At 48.5% G+C, this 16,836-nt stretch overlaps 1 protein-coding gene across 4 annotated transcripts in view; it reads right to left on the reverse strand.

Annotated features, from left to right (window-relative positions):
• The window catches only part of LOC149337810 (uncharacterized), a 309,160-nt gene that overhangs the window by 95,243 nt on the left and 197,081 nt on the right, over positions 1-16,836 (reverse strand). For 3 of the 4 annotated variants that reach the window (XM_089553537.1, XM_089553541.1, XM_089553538.1), the window contains one exon: positions 6,992-7,087. The exons of the other annotated variant lie outside the window; for it this stretch is intronic. In XM_089553537.1, the coding sequence (XP_089409663.1) occupies positions 6,992-7,087 (96 nt within the window). The remainder of the gene's footprint in view (positions 1-6,991; positions 7,088-16,836) is intronic. 4 annotated transcript variants of the gene reach the window in all.

The raw sequence follows: 16,836 nt of genomic DNA on the forward strand, positions 1-16,836 counted from the left end.
GCTAGCCGAGACGCCTAGGAAGACCCGACAGTGTCAAGATGGAAGCCCCCGTTAGCGGTCGCTGGGCCAATTCGCCGAAACGTGGAGCCGATCCCAGGCTGAGCGCCACCCCGCCAGAGCAGCCGAGAGCGAGGCACCTGTTGGCCGGACTGCACCGACGCCTAATACAAGACAGCGGTGAGCGGAACCCCCAGTTTCACCTTCAGGCAGAGTGTGAATAAATACGGTTGACCCGGAGGTGTTGTGCGTTGGCTCAATTCTCCTCGCTTCAGCAGAACCCGTAGATAGCAACAAACACTGTGTTGCACCCTATCAGGGTCATGAGAATCGGCGTACGCCATTGGCTTAAAGGGGGGTCCTTTGACGGGGAAAAGCCGCTGCCTTCTTAAGTTGTATCCGACTATAGAATGCTTCAAGAAGGGAAAAGCCAGAAGCGAAAAACGGAGACGCAACCAGCACCGGTTTCTTTGGCCGACTCGCTGGGGCAAGCTTTGACCGCATAAACACACGCTCTCATTCTCCCCAAAGTTGCTGTGCAGTTCTCCGTTACCGCGCGCTGCACGTGCCCAGCAGATAGAACGAAGGTCGGCTGTTTAGCCAAGATCGTCTTTCCCACCTGCCGAGTTCGCCAGCACTGATAGTTTAGCAGTGCTGTTGGAGGAATTAGCTGGTATTAATTGGGATGTCATAGGGCTTAGTGAGGTTAGGAGGACAGATGAGACGTATACAGTACTAAAGGGCGGGCACGTACTGTGCTATTGTGGATTAGCAGATAGACGAGAACTAGCCGTGGGACTCCTCATCGATCAGGATATATCTGGCAACATAGAGAGGTTTCATAGCATTAACGAGAGGGTGGCAGCTATCGTAATTAGGCTTAATAAGAGGTATAAGCTGAAGGTGGTGCAGGCCTACGCGCCCACATCGAGCCATGATGACCAGATCGTTGACACCTACGAAGACGTGGAATTGGCGATGGCCAAAGTAAAATCACAGTACACTATATTGATGGGCGACTTCAATGCGAAGGTAGGCAAGACGCAAGCTGGAGACCAGGCGGTAGTTCTAGGAATAGCAGGGGACAGTTACGTTAGTAGAGTTCGCAGATAGAAATAATTTACGGATCATGAATACCTTCTTCCGCAAACGAGCCAACAGGAAGTGGACGTGGAAAAGCCCCAATGGTGAGACTAAAAATGAAGTACTTCATACTGTGCGCTCAGACTGGCATCGTAGAGGATGTGGAGGTTCTCGGAAAGGTCCGCTGTAGCGACACCAGAATGGTAAGGTCTCGCATTAGCTTAGATTTGAGAAGGGAGCGCAGAAAATTAGTGAAGCGGAAGTCTATTAACGAGTTAGCGTTAAGAGGGAAAGTAGAGGAATTCAGGATTTTGCTGCACAACAGATTTTTCGCTTCAACTGAAGATGACGACCATAATGTCGAAACAATGAACAATCGTCTCACCGATATCATAACGGAATGTACCGTAGAAGTAGGCGGTAGGATGGCTCGACAGGATACCGGGAAGCTATCTCAGGAGACTAAGGATCTGATTAAGAAACGGCAAAGCATGAGGACGTCTAACGCCATAGATAGAATAGAGCTGGTAGAGCTGTCGAAGTTAATAAATAAGCGCAAGGTAGCCGACATCAGGAAGTTTAACATGGAGAAAATCGAGCATGCTCTAAAGAGCGGAGGTAGCCTAAAAGCAGCGAAGAGAAAACTAGGCATACGTAAAAACCAGATGCATGCGATAAGAGACAAAGAGGGCAATGTCATTAGCAATATGGATAAGATAGTTAAAGTAGCCGAAGAGTTTTACACAAATCTATACAGTAGCGATTGCAATCAGAATGTTACTGAGAGAGGCAGTGGAACACAGCAATGGGACATCCCGCCAGTAACGAAGGAGGAAGTAAAGAAAGCCTTGGGAGCAATGCAGAGGGGGAAAGCAGCTGGTGAGGATCAGATAACAGCAGATTTGTTGAAGGACGGAGGAGCGATTGTGCAAGAAAAACTAGCCACCCTGTATGCGCAATGCCTTGTGACCTCGAACGTACCTAGAGCTTGGAAAAACGCTAACATTATCTTAATTCATAAGAAAGGAGACGCCAAGGACTTGAAGAACTACAGACCGATCAGCTTACTGTCTGTTGCCTAGAAACTATTCACTAAGGTAATCGCTAATAGGGTCAGGACAACCTTAGACTTCAATAAACCAAATGACCAGGCAGGCTTTCGTAAAGGATACTCGACAACAGGCCATATTCACGCAATCAATCAGGTGATAGAGAAATGCGCAGAATATAACCAGCCCCTATATATAGCGTTCGTTGATTACGAGAAAGCATTCGACTCAGTAGAAACCTCAGCAGTCATGCAGGCATTGCGGAATCAGGGTGGAGAACAGTGCTATGTGAAAATATTGGAAGATATTTATAACGATTGCTCAGCTACCATAGTTCTCCATAAAGTCAGTAATAAAATTCCAATAAGGAAAGGTGCCAGGCAGGGAGACACAATCTCGCCTATGCTATTCACTGCCTGTTTACAGGAGGTATTCCGGGGCCTGAAATGGGAACAGTTGGGGATAAGGGAGAATACCTAAGTAATTTGCGATTCGCTGATGACATTGCCTTGCTAATGTGAGAGAAGCCAACAGCCACAGAAACCAAGGAGCACAGGGGATTTTTTTATTTATTTTTATTTGTGGTGTTGATCAAGTAAGTTTGTGGTGTTGCTAAGTCACTCAGGACATGAACTGCAAAGTATGATCAATGAATTAGACAGGCAGAGCAGAACGGTGGGGCTAAAAATTAACATGCAGAAAACCAAAGTAATGCTCAACAGCCTAGCAAGGTAACTGCAGTTCGCAATTGGTAGCCAGGTGCTGGAAGTAGTAAGAGAATAAGTCTATTTAGGACAGATGACAGCTGATCCAGATCATGAGAGGGAAATAACTAGAAGAATAAGAATGGGGTGGAGCGCATGTGGCAGGTTCTCTTAGATCATGAATGGCAGTTTACCAATATCCCTCAAGAGAAAAGTATACAACAGCTGTCTGTATCTTACCGGTACTCACCTATGGGACAGAAACGTGGAGGCTAACAAAGAGGGTTCAGCTTAAGTTAAGGACAACGCAGCGAGCTATGGAAAGAAAAATGATAGGTGTAACGTTAAGAGATCGGAAGCGGGCGGAGTGGGCGAGAGAACAATCGCGCGTTAATGATATCCTAGTTGAGATCAAGAGGAAGAAGTGGGCTTGGGCAGGGCATGTAATGCGAAGGCAATATAACCGTTGATCCTTAAGGGTAACGGAGTGGATTCCAAGAGAAGGCAAGCGTAGCAGGGGGCGGCAGAAAATTAGGTGGGCGGATGAGATTAAGAAATTTGCGGGAATATGGTGGCCGCGGCTGGCGAAGGACAGGGTTAGTTGGAGAGACATGGGAGAGGCCTTCGCCCTGCAGTGGGCGTAGTCAGGCTGATGATGATGATGAGTTCGCGAGGCTTCTCAAATCACTGCACTTGCTGCTGAAAGATGGTTTTTGTTGCGTTAGCAACACTACGCCACATTTTCGCCTCGTCGCGTAGCCGGTGGTCGGCAGGCACGAATGGCCTTGAACAGCCGTTGCCTAGCAACCGTTTCAGCCGAGCTCCGCCAATTGGCATCGCCGTCATCGGCGCCGCGGCGCTGCGTCGCGCGTAGTCGCTCGCTCCCGCCGGATGCGTGCTCTCCGCTGAGGTGAGAGGTGGCGCGCTTAGCCTCGGTGGATCTTGTCGTTATGGAGAGCGCTACAGAGAAGCAACAGCGACAGGACTAAGCTATAGAAAGAGAGAACGCGCTCGAGAGACAGAAGAACGCGCTGCACGAAAAGCGTCGCAGCTAACGCAATTGAGCAGGCTTAGCGAGAGCAGTGACTTTAGCGAGAGCTAAACCACGCCTAACTTTTTGTTTGTTTCATTGTCACATTGTCATTGTAAAGCAGCAATTTAGAAAGTGCGCTGTTAGATCCACTGTGGTCTCAGCGGATGCAATGCGATTCAAGTTCATTATTAATGGTGACGTTGTACATACACGTTTGTACCACATCTTGAAAAAAGTAATTCGGCTGTAACCACTGCCGAAATGCTTTTCGCACTGTTTTTCACGAGAACACGGTCGGCCTTTCGACTGTCTTCCAGAGAGTTGAAGAGCGATCCCTGAATGTCGCGCAGCCATAATAAGACATAATTATTCACTTCTTGCAGTAGCCAAATGCTCAAAAAAATTCCAGAGTAGGAGAAACCATATATCTGCACCTGAAGTCGAAAGAAACCTATGAGACATTGTAAAAGTAAAGGCGCCAAAAACCACACACACACAGAAGACAAGAGAACAGGACAGAGCGCCACTCACAAGTTGTGAGTGGCGTTCTGTCCCGTTCTCTTGTGAGTCTGTGTGGTTTTTGGCGCCTTTACTTTTACAATGAATTACCAACTAGGCCAGCAAAAAGTTCTCTTACGCTATGAGACAGTGCTGCACATCGCCATACGCCTGAAAGCTGAGCTGTCGGTCATCCGACAAGGGACTGCTATCGATGTCATGAAAGGACCTCCACTGACACGTTGCAACAGCTGTTGCAATGTGTGAGCAGCTAGGTTAATCCGTCTTGGTAAACAGATTGCCAAATGCAAGAATAATGCATTGAAAGTGTTCTCGGTAAAAACGCACACGGAAGGAATGCCCTTCAGAACTATTGTTACTGAAAAGGGTCCTCGCAGAGGCCGCTTAGCCGGTTCTTGGAAAATTTGGGTAAGATTGATGCAGAAGACCCCTTTCTTACCAAACAATCTGATGAAGTTTTTGAATTCTCAAAATCGCATCGTGATGTTGGACGCGCCTTTTCGGTAAATGCTGTGGATTTATTTTATTCTGTTCCCCACGAAGCCTTGTTCACTGAAATCAGATAGTGTATTGAAAGTAAAGGCCGTATTTCTTTTCAAAATACTGCGAGTGTATCCATTGAGGGTTTCGTAACCCTTTTACAGTTTTAATTACAATCCACATTCTCAACATTTGACGAGCAGTGTTTTCTGCGGAAAGCTGGCATATGTATAGGCTCTTGTGTTGCACCTGTTTTGTGTAAATAGTTTTCTTTCCCAAATGGATCAAGTTTTGCACCAGGTTTACCGGCTAGCAACATTTTTAAGGTGTTCAGATATGTGGACGATTTTTTAATCTTTTTACTAAGGACGGAAGTTTGAACTTCGAAGAAAGTGTGCAAGATTTTTTATCCACATTTCGACAACATGTAAATGGCTTAAGTTTTACATGCGAAATACTTGAAGGTAAGGTTTTACAGTTTTTAGATCTTAATATTGAGTTTTGTGACGAACAGGTTTGTTGGGCGTATGCTCCGCGCGCAAAAAAGGGGCTTCTGCCATGTGACTCTGCTCATTCCAAGCTAATAAAAAGTGGGATTGCTTCATGTTGCCTCGCATCCGCCCTCGGAAAATCATGTTCTCATAAGTTGCATCTAAGTTTTCAAAACCAATTGGCCAGGCTGTCTCCAGCTATGTTCCCTGGTGCGCTCGTAACGGCTGAAAGCCTGCTGCAGAAGATGAAGAGAAAGGCTGTGAGAGCTGGGGAAGATCTCCCTCGAGAAGAGGTGGTGCGACCTGTGGTGGTGCCCTGCGTGCTCAAGTTAGTCCACAAAAAGGTCGCGAGCAGGCATGGTGTCCCGCTTGTTTTTTCAGCTCCTGAAAAGCTCGGAAGTCGTTGCTCTCGTATTAAAAGAGGACGTAAAGGAGAGGGTGTGGCACCAAACATGGGCGATCGTTCATGAAGTGCGCCGAAGGAGTTGTGTATGAAATTCCTCTCTCGTGCGGCAGCTCCTATATAGGGCAAACTGGGCGCTGCGTTAACGAGCGAATCAGGGAACAGGAAATAAACGTTGAGCAAAATAAAGAAGGCCCAAATATGCCTACGCACGCATCAGCAACACATCCATTTCCTTGTATAAGGCTGACAACAACTTTTTCACCCGTTCGCTATCATATGAACTTTGAAGATGACAGTATTTCTTGCATGTACGATGGTATATATTTCTGCGTGTTGCCTTCGAATAAATACGCTGTGAGTGGCGCTTCGTCCCGTCTTTCTGCCTTGTGTTTTTTTTTTTCACGTGATCGCTCAGTTCCGCCCATCACTTTAATTGCGCTACTGACGGCGCCTGCCTTTGATGTAGAAAGAAGTGCGGCGCAGATTACTAAAATTTTGGCCTTACGCAGCGCCAGGGTCGCGCTTTCGCCGCAATTGGGCGTAGCAGTACCTGCGCAGCACACTGGCGTCTTTTGCGCACGCAATCAATGAAGTGCCATCGGACACGGCGTCAGCAGATGAGCGTGAGTGCTTTTATTTTTACATTATGTGACCTCTGTTTGAGATGTTTTGCCTACTGTTCCTCACTGTTATATCACCGACCCAGTAAAGAACTGAGAGTATACGTAGCAGGAAAAAAAAATTAATGTCGCATTTTGAAAACGTTATTTAGCAAAAAAAAACAGCATAAACAGCGACAGCGCAATTTTGTCTTCCCTAAAACGCTTTAGCAGCAATGCTTCAGAGAGTCTGGATATCTGTTTTCGTTACGCAGACAAGAATTGGTAAGATTAAATTTCAGCGCGCTGGAATAGCAAGATTTCGGGCAGTTCTTTTTGAAATAACATTGCCTCTTACTTTCGTAAAGTTCCGCAAATGTCATTAAATTACATTACGATATACTGATCACAAAAAGTAAGATCATTATAATTACTTTCCAGAAGTATAATACAATTATTCTTAAATCATTCTTTCTACTTTTGACGCATACAAATATTAACGTTTCTTGAGCTTCACAGTGTCCCATTCTGGAGGCTGCACAGCTTTGCCAGCAGAAAGAGCAGCGCCGCCCCTTGATCAAAGCGAGTCGCCAACAAGGGCAGCAGCAGCAACGAATTCGTGTCTCCTACCCGGACGCTGAGCGAGCTGACGGCCTCCTCGAAGCGCTCTTCGTCGGCGTGCATCAGCTTCTCCACGGCGGACCAGTCCAGGCCGGGACCGGACATCTGCGAACAAGGGCAGCAGCAGCTATACAAAGGGGCCACAGACCGGCCTGTGCCTAGAGGGAACCACCATTGCCGGCTGCTCTTTTCTGCGCATGCGCCTAGTGCCACATACCTGCTCCAGGGCGCCTGGAACGATGTATCGGGCACCTTCGCCTGCTTTCGCCGGCAGCGCTTCGCGAAGCGCGCTGGCCGTGTTCCCTCTAAGCATGACACATACTGTACACTAGCGCGTTTCTTACAATGACCCAAGTGGCTGACTTTCAACGATTGTAAGCTTAGAAGTAACGCCGTTCTCGCAAGCAGTGGCATCAAGTCCGATTTTTCAACTGCCACACTGTTGCCTTTCAAACGGTGACGAAGGAGCGGCGGAAAAAGAAATTCAAATCCAATTTTCTCAGCAGCAGGTGCGCCTTTTGCACCAAGAGACGATTTTTAGTGAGAACAAAAACTGAGTGGAGTTGCCCTCACTGTTTCGCAACCGCCACGGTCCACCCCTGCTTCTCCGGGCTACACCGTACTGGCTTTCAAAACTCGCCATTACTAGCGAACGAAAACAGATGCAGAGAGAGAGAGGACTTATCGTGCGTCTTTTAATCACATGCAATCTCTGATGAACCTCACAGCCTTGGGACCAGATCAGAAAGGCGCGAGAGCTGCGGCAACTTTGCGGGCAATGGCCTCGAACGCGAGCGGGACAACGCTCTTTTCAGGAGCGGCGACCAGAAAGAGGCGAAGAAGCAGTCAATTCGAACAACGCACCAGCCACACTCAGCCACCGCTAACACACTGACAGCATGATCTCGCACACGGCGTTGGCTTCGGTATAATTAAGCCACGCTGTGTGCGCGACAGAACTGCCCACAGAAGGCAACGATTTGTTCCCCGAAACAACGTTCGGCTTTTGACAAGCAATCTCCACGCAAGACATCCTTCTCGAAATCAACGAGGTCGTCCCCGAGGTCTTGGTCCTATAGTCTTGGCCCTGGACGACCCGCCGCGGTGGCTCAGTGGTAAGGTGCCCGTCTACCAAGCCGGAGTACCCGGGTGCGAACCCGACCGCGGCGGCCGCGTTTCGATGGAGGCGAAACGCAAGAGGCGCCCAGTGCTGTGCGAGGTCAGTGCACGAAATTATTCCGGAGACCTCCACTACGGCACCTCTTTCTCTCTTTCTGCTGTCACTCCTACCTTCCTCCCTTCCCTCACGGCGCAGTTCAGGTGTCAGCCGAGATATGTGAGACAGATACTGCGCCATTTCCTTTCTTCAAAAACCAATTTACCCTGGACGTCAGTCTCAACGCAGTCCTGGCAGGACTATACAGCGAAGAAAGAGAATCCACAACTACGTCAACGCCTTTTTGGCTGACTGTACGGCGACGACTGGAATCGCAGTTCTGTCAACTCGGGATGCCGAACAAAGGCTCAGTCACATCATCCCTACATTTAACACTGCCAGCCTTGCTTAACGGCTAGACAACACATGAACTTACGCAGATGATGCAAATATTTGTACAACCAAGGGCTCCCTTGGGCCAAATAACACCAGTTAGCATGAGCCTGCGCTGCTCCTCCGAAAAATGGGAAGAGATAAAAATTGATAATTGGATCTCCGGTTAGAAGGAAACATCGGTGCAAACACAAACTATAGCATCGAAACACTGTCCAAACCCGTAAAGCCGGTAGCCCGGACATGGGCGTCCGGAGGGGGGGGCAAGGGGGGGCGGCTGCACCCCCCTGGAAAATCACTCACTCGAACCGTGAGTGATGGCCGCACGCCAGGGGCGGTGGTGCGCTCAGTCAAAAGGGTAAAAGCAGCCCCGCATGGTCACATCTGCGAAATGCCGCGTCCGGGCGTGCGTCGTTCCGCCGTTTTCAAACCACGCCATCGTTAGCTCTACTGAAGGGCGACCTGTTCCAGACATACAGCGGCACCGGCGAGCATGTGTTTCGAGCCGCCTTGAGATGGGTGTCTGTTTCTTTGATCTCTAGAGAGATAGCGACACGGAGGCAGACAGTGCACGGGGCATCTTGTTTTCGCCTATCGTTACGCCGGTCACCGATGAATTCTTAAGGAGGGAAGGTAAAATCAGCCGTGTCCACCCCCGCTTTGTCGGGCTGCTCAGGGGCAAGCGGGCGATGAGTTGGCGCCGCCGCCGCTCGCTGTCTCCTCCGATCCACGGGTAGCGCAGTTCGGTAGAAGCGCCGCTTTCAGAATCTCCGGCAAAGGGGATTAGCTGCTTTTGTTCACGGCGACGCAGTCTCCCGAGGCGCCCCCACACCAGCGTTCTTTGCGTCTTCTGCGAAAACCAGCGCCTTTGGTCAACGCAGCCCGATGGCGCCTGCCTGGCTCGCCTGTCACCTCTGGCTGGGCCTCAAATCACAACAGCGCCCATGTACTGTGCGTGTCAGTGCATGGTAAAGAGACCCAGGTGGTCGACATTACCCGGAACTCTGTACTACTCCATCCCTCATAGCCTGAGTCGTTTTGGGGCTCTGAACCCCATAAAAACACAAAAACAAATTTTCCGACTGGAGTGGCGAGTGTCCCTTCCCCTCGGAAGTTGCGCGGCGTTCCTTTCACCCCCAAAGTGCGCATTCGGGGATACTGCGGCAAGTAAGCCGTTGCACGTGTGCGCGCCTCTGTGTTTGTGCTTGGGTGTTTTTAGTGGCCGGTTGTCAGCGAAGCTGAGAACAACCAAGACAGCGGACGAGAAAACGACGAGCGGAGAGCAGTGTGTGTGCGGTTGCTCGACTGTGCGGATGCGCAAGCAAGATGGAGCGAGGTGTATGAAGCTGCGAGCGTGCATTTATCTTGTAAATAAGTTTTCGTTGTATATATAGTCATCTTTTATTTTCAACGTACGCGTTCAACAGTTTTTCCAATCAATGTGTATGATGAGTGTGCACCGAGAGCGTGTAATGAAGCACAGAAGTGAATTTATCACACGTGTAATTACGCAATTCGCCCAGAAAAATCCGAGGCGCCTACAGTTGCTGTTCAAGGAAGACTGACTGAGTGACTGTAGTTGCGTGTTTGTGAACATATTGTGCTGTGTGCTGGTCATCAATCCGGGTGAGTCGAGAACCCGTATGCAGCAAGACTGAGCACTCTTCTCCACGAAGTGATATAGCATCTTTTTGCATTTTTATTAATTTTAGTTGTTTCTTCGTCGATAAACTCCAATGTACCTCTCCTAGCCGCGCTTTAATTTGCTGTTTGTAATTTTTCTTTCATGTGTGCATTTTGTTTAATTTTATTTATATATAAAAAAATAAATTTACTCCGCAAATAGCGCCTTTCTGCTACGAACATACCCCCCCCCCCCCCCCCCCCGGGGCACCAACGGGGCCCCCCCCTGCAAAAAATTCTGCGGACGCCCTTGAGCCCGGATGATTTCCCGGGTAGCCAGCTGCAAGAAAGGACCCAAAAAGGAGGACACGCTCAATCTAATGTGAACAGGACCGCTACCTCATACAGCCTTTCCTGCCAAAATTTAAACATGAAAGAACAGGACCAGGTGGGAACCACTCTACGGAAAGCACATAAAACCGCACTCGGACTAAAGCACTGCACAGGTTTGGGCCGGACCGAAAGCCAGGGCCGGAAAATGTGGCGTTTCGCCGGTCCTGCCCTCACAGTTGTGGGCCCAAACACGCAGTGGCTGTGTACGCCTTGTGATTAATTAGTAAGACATGTTGACAGGCTAGTTGGTTTTGCATCTTGAAACTTGGAAAAAAACACCTAAGCGCCAATAATTTCACAAGGACACAAAAAAAAAAATAGACGAGGAGACAACGGACAGGCGCCATCAACGCACCTTCATACGCTGCATGGAAGGAGTGGTGTACGAGATAACCCTGACCTGTGGTATGTCCTGTGTAGGGCAAACGGGGAGGTGCATCAACAAACGCCTTGGGGAACATGACAAAAAGGTAGTGAATAATAAAGACAAATACGCCACTTTGGTGAGCCACGTTAACACGTGCAAGTGTGCACCTCGACTGGAAAAGGCGAGGATTCTGGGCAAGAGCAAATTCAAGCAGGCGAGGCTCTTTTATTGGAGGCCTTTCACATAAAGAAAAAGGCAGCCTTGTGCGTGAGTGACACTTCAGTTAAGTTGTATGCGGCGGAGTACGATTTTTTGAGCAATAATGTTTACGCTAGGCGATAAGTCACGGCTGCGATAAGGCACGTGGTGTGAAAATGTGGGCGTCACCTGAGGCTATAAAAGCATGTGTTTTTCGAGCAATAAACAGTTGGAAGTTGGCGCCTGTCCGTTGTCTCCTGTCTCTTTTTGTCCTTGTGAAATTATTTGCGCCTAGGTGGGTTTTTTTTCCAAGTTTCAAGATTTGATTAATTAATTTCAGGATGAATTAGTACACTTGGAGCACAGCGACGTGGATGAAGCAGGGTCATGGTGTTGGCTGAGACAAAAATTACTCGGAGCTTATTTACTAATTATTTCGGAGCGAAAGCTCTACTTCACGACCAAAGATGCAAAAGCCGTTTCATCGCCGAAGCTTGCGCTGTATAAATAAATAGAATAAATACTGCCGCGAACCCCTGGTGGCACGAACAGATCAGCTTCGTTGTGCACTGCACGAGAGCACTATGCTATCGCCGCATTTTTTTCCCAGCATGGTATTTGCTACACGAGGATATATGCATGTAGTACAAAAAATACAGAATATTTACAAAGCACGATGCTAGTGATGACAGTGCACTAGCTAGACAGAAAACAACACAGCTAAAAGGGAGGCAAAGCTGGACACCACATCAGCAGCGGAAAGCAGTCCGGTAGGCAGTCTTTCGTCAGAAATGTCCCTGAGTTGGAGCGTCATTCACTGAAGTGGATTCTGGCTGAAACAAGAGGTTAAGCGCTGCGGTCCAGCATGTGCGGTGTCCACAGGCTACGAAGTACGATGTCACGTGGTTCACAGTCGGGCTGAGTAGCCGCAAGGTAACGAGCACTGTATTTCCTTAGCGAGCGTCCTCTGACACACATCCCAAAACAAACATCGCATCCTTGAAGTCAATAAAGCAGTGTCCAATGGTTTAAGGTACACTGCACAGACGGCAGTTAGCAGAACGCCGCACAAAAGTGTTTTTCCTATGGAGCCATGTGCTAACAGGTCGAGCTCCGGTGTGTAATTTGTAGAAGAACGTTTTGGTGCGAGGAGGAACCGGCACCCTGCACACTCGCGTTAACACATCATGACCTTTGAGACCGAAGTACTCAGAACGATACAATGGCGCCGGAAAGAGCATCGTTATCCGATCCGTGTGTACAGACATGCGCAAAACAGAACGTAAGTACTCGTCAGAAAATCGTACTGTCAAGAACCCCACAGAGGCACAAACTTCCTGCATAAAGCCCAGTAGTGCCCAGAGGGGCGCACAGTAAAATTTGAAGAAAGCAGCAAGTTTGGAAACGAAATTAATCTGCAAGAGGAGGAGGAGGAGGATATAGAAGAGGAAAGGCAGGGAGGTTAACCGAAAGAATAATCGGTTTGCTACCCTACACGGGGGGAAGGGGGTGAGGGGATAAAAAAAAAGAAAGAGAAAGGAGAGTAACAGAAAATTGAAGTCACTGTAAAACGACACAGTTCGTTAAAGTCACAGCCTATCGTGCAGGCCAGAAGAATGCTCTGATAATCGAATCGGAACAATCACGACAAAAACAAAAAAAACGGGCAACTAACTGTCTCACATACAGGTGAACTAAGCACAGTCCTCCAGCACAAATAGGTCTGAAAAGATCATTACGTTATTACGTACGCATGGGCTCGAATTTCAGTGCCCAAATAAAGGTCGCAAACATCGATGAAAACGCTGGATGTAATGTCTAGCGCTGTGCAAGACCTAGGGTACGTAATAAAACTTTGTTGCCAGAAAAGCGGTGCAAGCCTGAGCAAGTCCAAAAAGTGAAAGTCGATGTGGGACAAAACTCTGAGCATAACGCTCGACGACCGACTCCTTAACCCGACTTAAATGCATGAAGTGGAAGCGGCACACACATGGGAAGTGAGAAAAATTTGGTTGATGAGGCGTAATTAGTCAATTCATTAAACACGAGAAAATACGGAGGCGTCAAAATAGCCACAGACGTCCATATAGTGCACGGGCGTCACAACAGCCACGGACGCTTTGCTTTCGCGTCGCTCTAATGCGGGTCCCCGCAGTGCATGATCTCAGTTTTTGTTTACCTTCGGCTTCCAAATATACATCTTTACTCTCCGAGAAACGCAAACGCGTTTTTTAACGTGCAAACGCGTCGTCGATTAGTGAAGGGGGATACTTTTGCCGCCTGTTCGCGGGTCATTCAGTTGTGGCTAAAATCGGATTGTTCAGAACAGACTCGTCTGAAACGGTGTGCAGAGAATGCGTATGCTAAGAGCCACAACGGCTCAAACCGCAACAGGCACAGGACGGAGGCAGGCGACAACAAAGAGTGCTTTACGTGGCTGCCATAGAAGTGAAGCTGGCTGTGTTTCGCCACTGTCTGTCTGGCGACGCGGGCTGCTCGTGAAGAGCGCTTTTGCTCCGGCCATCCCATTCGCACGGAGAGAGCGTAATTTGAGAGAGCGGTGCGACCGCTCCTCTCGCCGCACGGTGGCGCGCTTACCCCATGCGCGCTTTCCCTGAGGCGGTCGTGCGTAGACCGCGAAAACGCAGTAGTCGCAGGCCTGTGTGCGATGCGCGCTAGAAAATTACCGCACAGGAGCGCCGGCAAAGAACAAGGTAGCTTGCTGGTATAATATCTTCCTAAATTCGGAAGCAGACTTAGGACCGAGATGAAGCAGATCGTCATAAGAGCGTTTTTTATTTGTGCAGTTGCAAGGGCGTCCGCAGAATTTTTTGCAGGGGGGGGGCCCCATTCGTTGTTGGCGCCGGAGGGGGGGGGGGGGGGGGTATGTTCGTAGCAAAAAGGCACTATTTGCGGAGTAAATTTATTTATTTGTATACAAATAAAATAAATAAGTAAAATACACACATGAAAGAAAAATTACAAACAGCAAATTAAAGCGAGGCTAGGAGAGATACATTGGAGTTTATCAACGAAGAAACAATTAAAATTAATAAAAATGCAAAAAGATACTATCACTTCGTGGAGAAGAGTGCTCAGTCTTGCTGCATACGGGTTCTCGACACACCCGGATTGATGACCAGCACACAGCACAATATGTTCACAAACACGCAACCACAGTCACTCAGTCAGTCTTCCTTGAACAGAAACTGTAGACGCCTCGGATTTTTCTGGGTGAATTGCGTGATGACACTGGTGATAAATTCATTTCTGTGCTTCATTACACGCTCTCGGTGCACACTCATCATACAAAGGCCGTCCAGTCTGTCGTTTGTCATCGTTGAGCGTAGCCACGTTTTCACTCTCCTCATTGTACTGAAGGAGCGTTCGACCGTACAGGTAGTAACTGGCAAAGCCAGAGCCACCTCAATGGCTTTTGCAACACCAGGGAAGAATGTCTTGGCCTGATGTAGAAGCTCGCAGTAAGTTATTTCTGATGGGTCCCCAGTTTTGTTGCACCACATCTCGTACCAAGAGATGGCCTCTTCCTTGAAGTTGTCGATGCCGTAAAAGCACTGGAGTTCTTCGGCGAGAACAGCGAACTCAACACGGCTCAAGTGCTTCATTTTTGATGGATGCAGCTGGAGAAGTTTGAAGCTCCTCTCATTGCTTTCAGAAAAGCGCCGAGCTAAAGAAGCAGTGAGGGAGTCCAAGTACGGCACATATATTGCCACACGGTAGTATTCCTCTGGCGACTGAATCCCGTAGTTGTCTCGGTGGGCCTGACGAGAGACTTGTCTTGGTACAGATATCACCACATTTAAGTGATTGGCTGCCTCCCTTGCTGCATTCATGATGTTAGAGAACTCCTCTACAGCGTTTGTCCGGTGGCCGCGAAAAATACGTTGTAGCTCAGTGATGTGGCCATGCACAGAATGGAAGTCCATGGATACACCTTGCAGAATGTTCGTAGCTGGTTCGAGCCGAGCGCTGTACTTCGCTACAATATGCAAGCAGACGATGAAAGATGAGCTTGTTGTTGCGCAGTAGAGGATGTGAGCTCGTTGTCTAGTTGCAGCGTTCGAGCATGATTCCGTGGACGCGAGCTGCTCGAGTGCTTCGACTATGGCCACGTAATGCTGAGAGAAGATCCTAATAGACTTGTACTTTGCAGACCATCTTGTCTCACACAGCATCGGAATGTTGGGCGCCAATTTTCTCCGGAGCACGCTCTCGCGGAAGAAGTTTATGGTTTGTTTGATTATCCCAACTGTGTTTCGAATTTCAGAGACGTCGTTCAAATCGTTGATGACGAGATTTAGTTTGTGACTTGCACAGTGGAAAAATAGTGCCTTCGGGAACTGTTTTTGTATAATTTTGTTCACTCCAGCTTCTTTTCCAGCCATTGTAGAGCATCCATCGTACCCCTGTCCAACGAGGTTCGAAAGAATCAGTCCGACATTCGTCAAAAGCTTCAAGATTGCCGCGGCGATGCAAGCGGAGTTTAATTGCTCCAGCTCTACAAATCCCAAAAACTGCTCTCGAACGCACACTTCGACTTCCGCCTTGTCAATAAAGCGAACGCCTATAGACATCTGCTCTTTTCCTGAAATATCTGCAGTTTCGTCAGCAAGAACGGAAAAAGCAAACGCTTTGTTAGTTTCGGTAACTATCTGCTCTCTCAGGATGTCGCAACAGATTGTGATGATCTCGTTCTGGACGCGGACAGAAGTGTACTTGGCATTGCCAGCAGAAGAAGCGAAGTGCTCCTGAAGTAGAGTATCTCCAGCTTCTTTCTACACGAAAGTCAAGCAGATCATTGAAGACTCCACTATCGGACTGCTTGCCGCGAATCGGCAAGTCATGCGTCGCGCAAAAGACAATGGTGGAAACTATTGGAAATAGTTTCTCACGGTTCCTTTGAACTTGCGCGTGCAGTGTTCTGTTCAGCTGCTGTACAACGGGTAGCTGCTTGCCTTTCATCACATCCATAAAGTTCTGTGAGGCCGTCATTGCCTCCTGGTGCCATTGGGATTTTACGTGATCCCTGCACGCCTCGTGCATTTTTCTGTAGTTACTGAAAGCGCTCACGATAAAACTACCTTGAGTACCCCGGTGAACACGCGGAGGAAAAATGACGCAAAAACGACAAAAGGCGCCTTTCGCTGTCGCTGAGTACGCAATCCAGGGGGCGTAATCTCCCAGCCACTGATGTCGAAAAGGCCTCTTTCCAGGTGTTACATCCTTCTTAAAATCATATGTGACATTTGGCGACCATGGCTTAGTAAGAAGACGTAACTTCAAAAAGTCCGGTATGCCAGTGAGTTTAGCTTTGCCTAGAAACTCTCCTAAGTCATATTCTTGAGGCAAGTTATTTGTTTTCTTGATGTTGTCTCCGGACTTCGATCCCAAGCAAGGAGAAAGGGAATCGTTTCGGCTTACTGCGTGACCGGAGCTCGCTGGTGGAGTTCCTTCCATGGAGACGACGACGCCGGCTACTGTCCGGTGATGAAAGGTTGCATCGCTCTGGTCAAATCCGGACTTGAATCCCAAGAAAGGAGAAATGGAATCATCTCGGCCTGCTGCATCACCTGAACTCACTGTTGACAGAGTCCCTTCCATGGAGTCGACGACATCAGCTACTGTCCGGTGATAAAAGCTTGCATCACTCTGTTCAAATGCTACACCGTTGTCACATGTCACACCAGAATCTGCAGGGGCGCA

This window comes from Amblyomma mixtum, chromosome 7 (assembly GCF_055824585.1).
Source record: "Amblyomma mixtum isolate Tamu chromosome 7, ASM5582458v1, whole genome shotgun sequence".
NCBI classification, from domain to species: Eukaryota; Metazoa; Arthropoda; class Arachnida; order Ixodida; family Ixodidae; genus Amblyomma; species Amblyomma mixtum.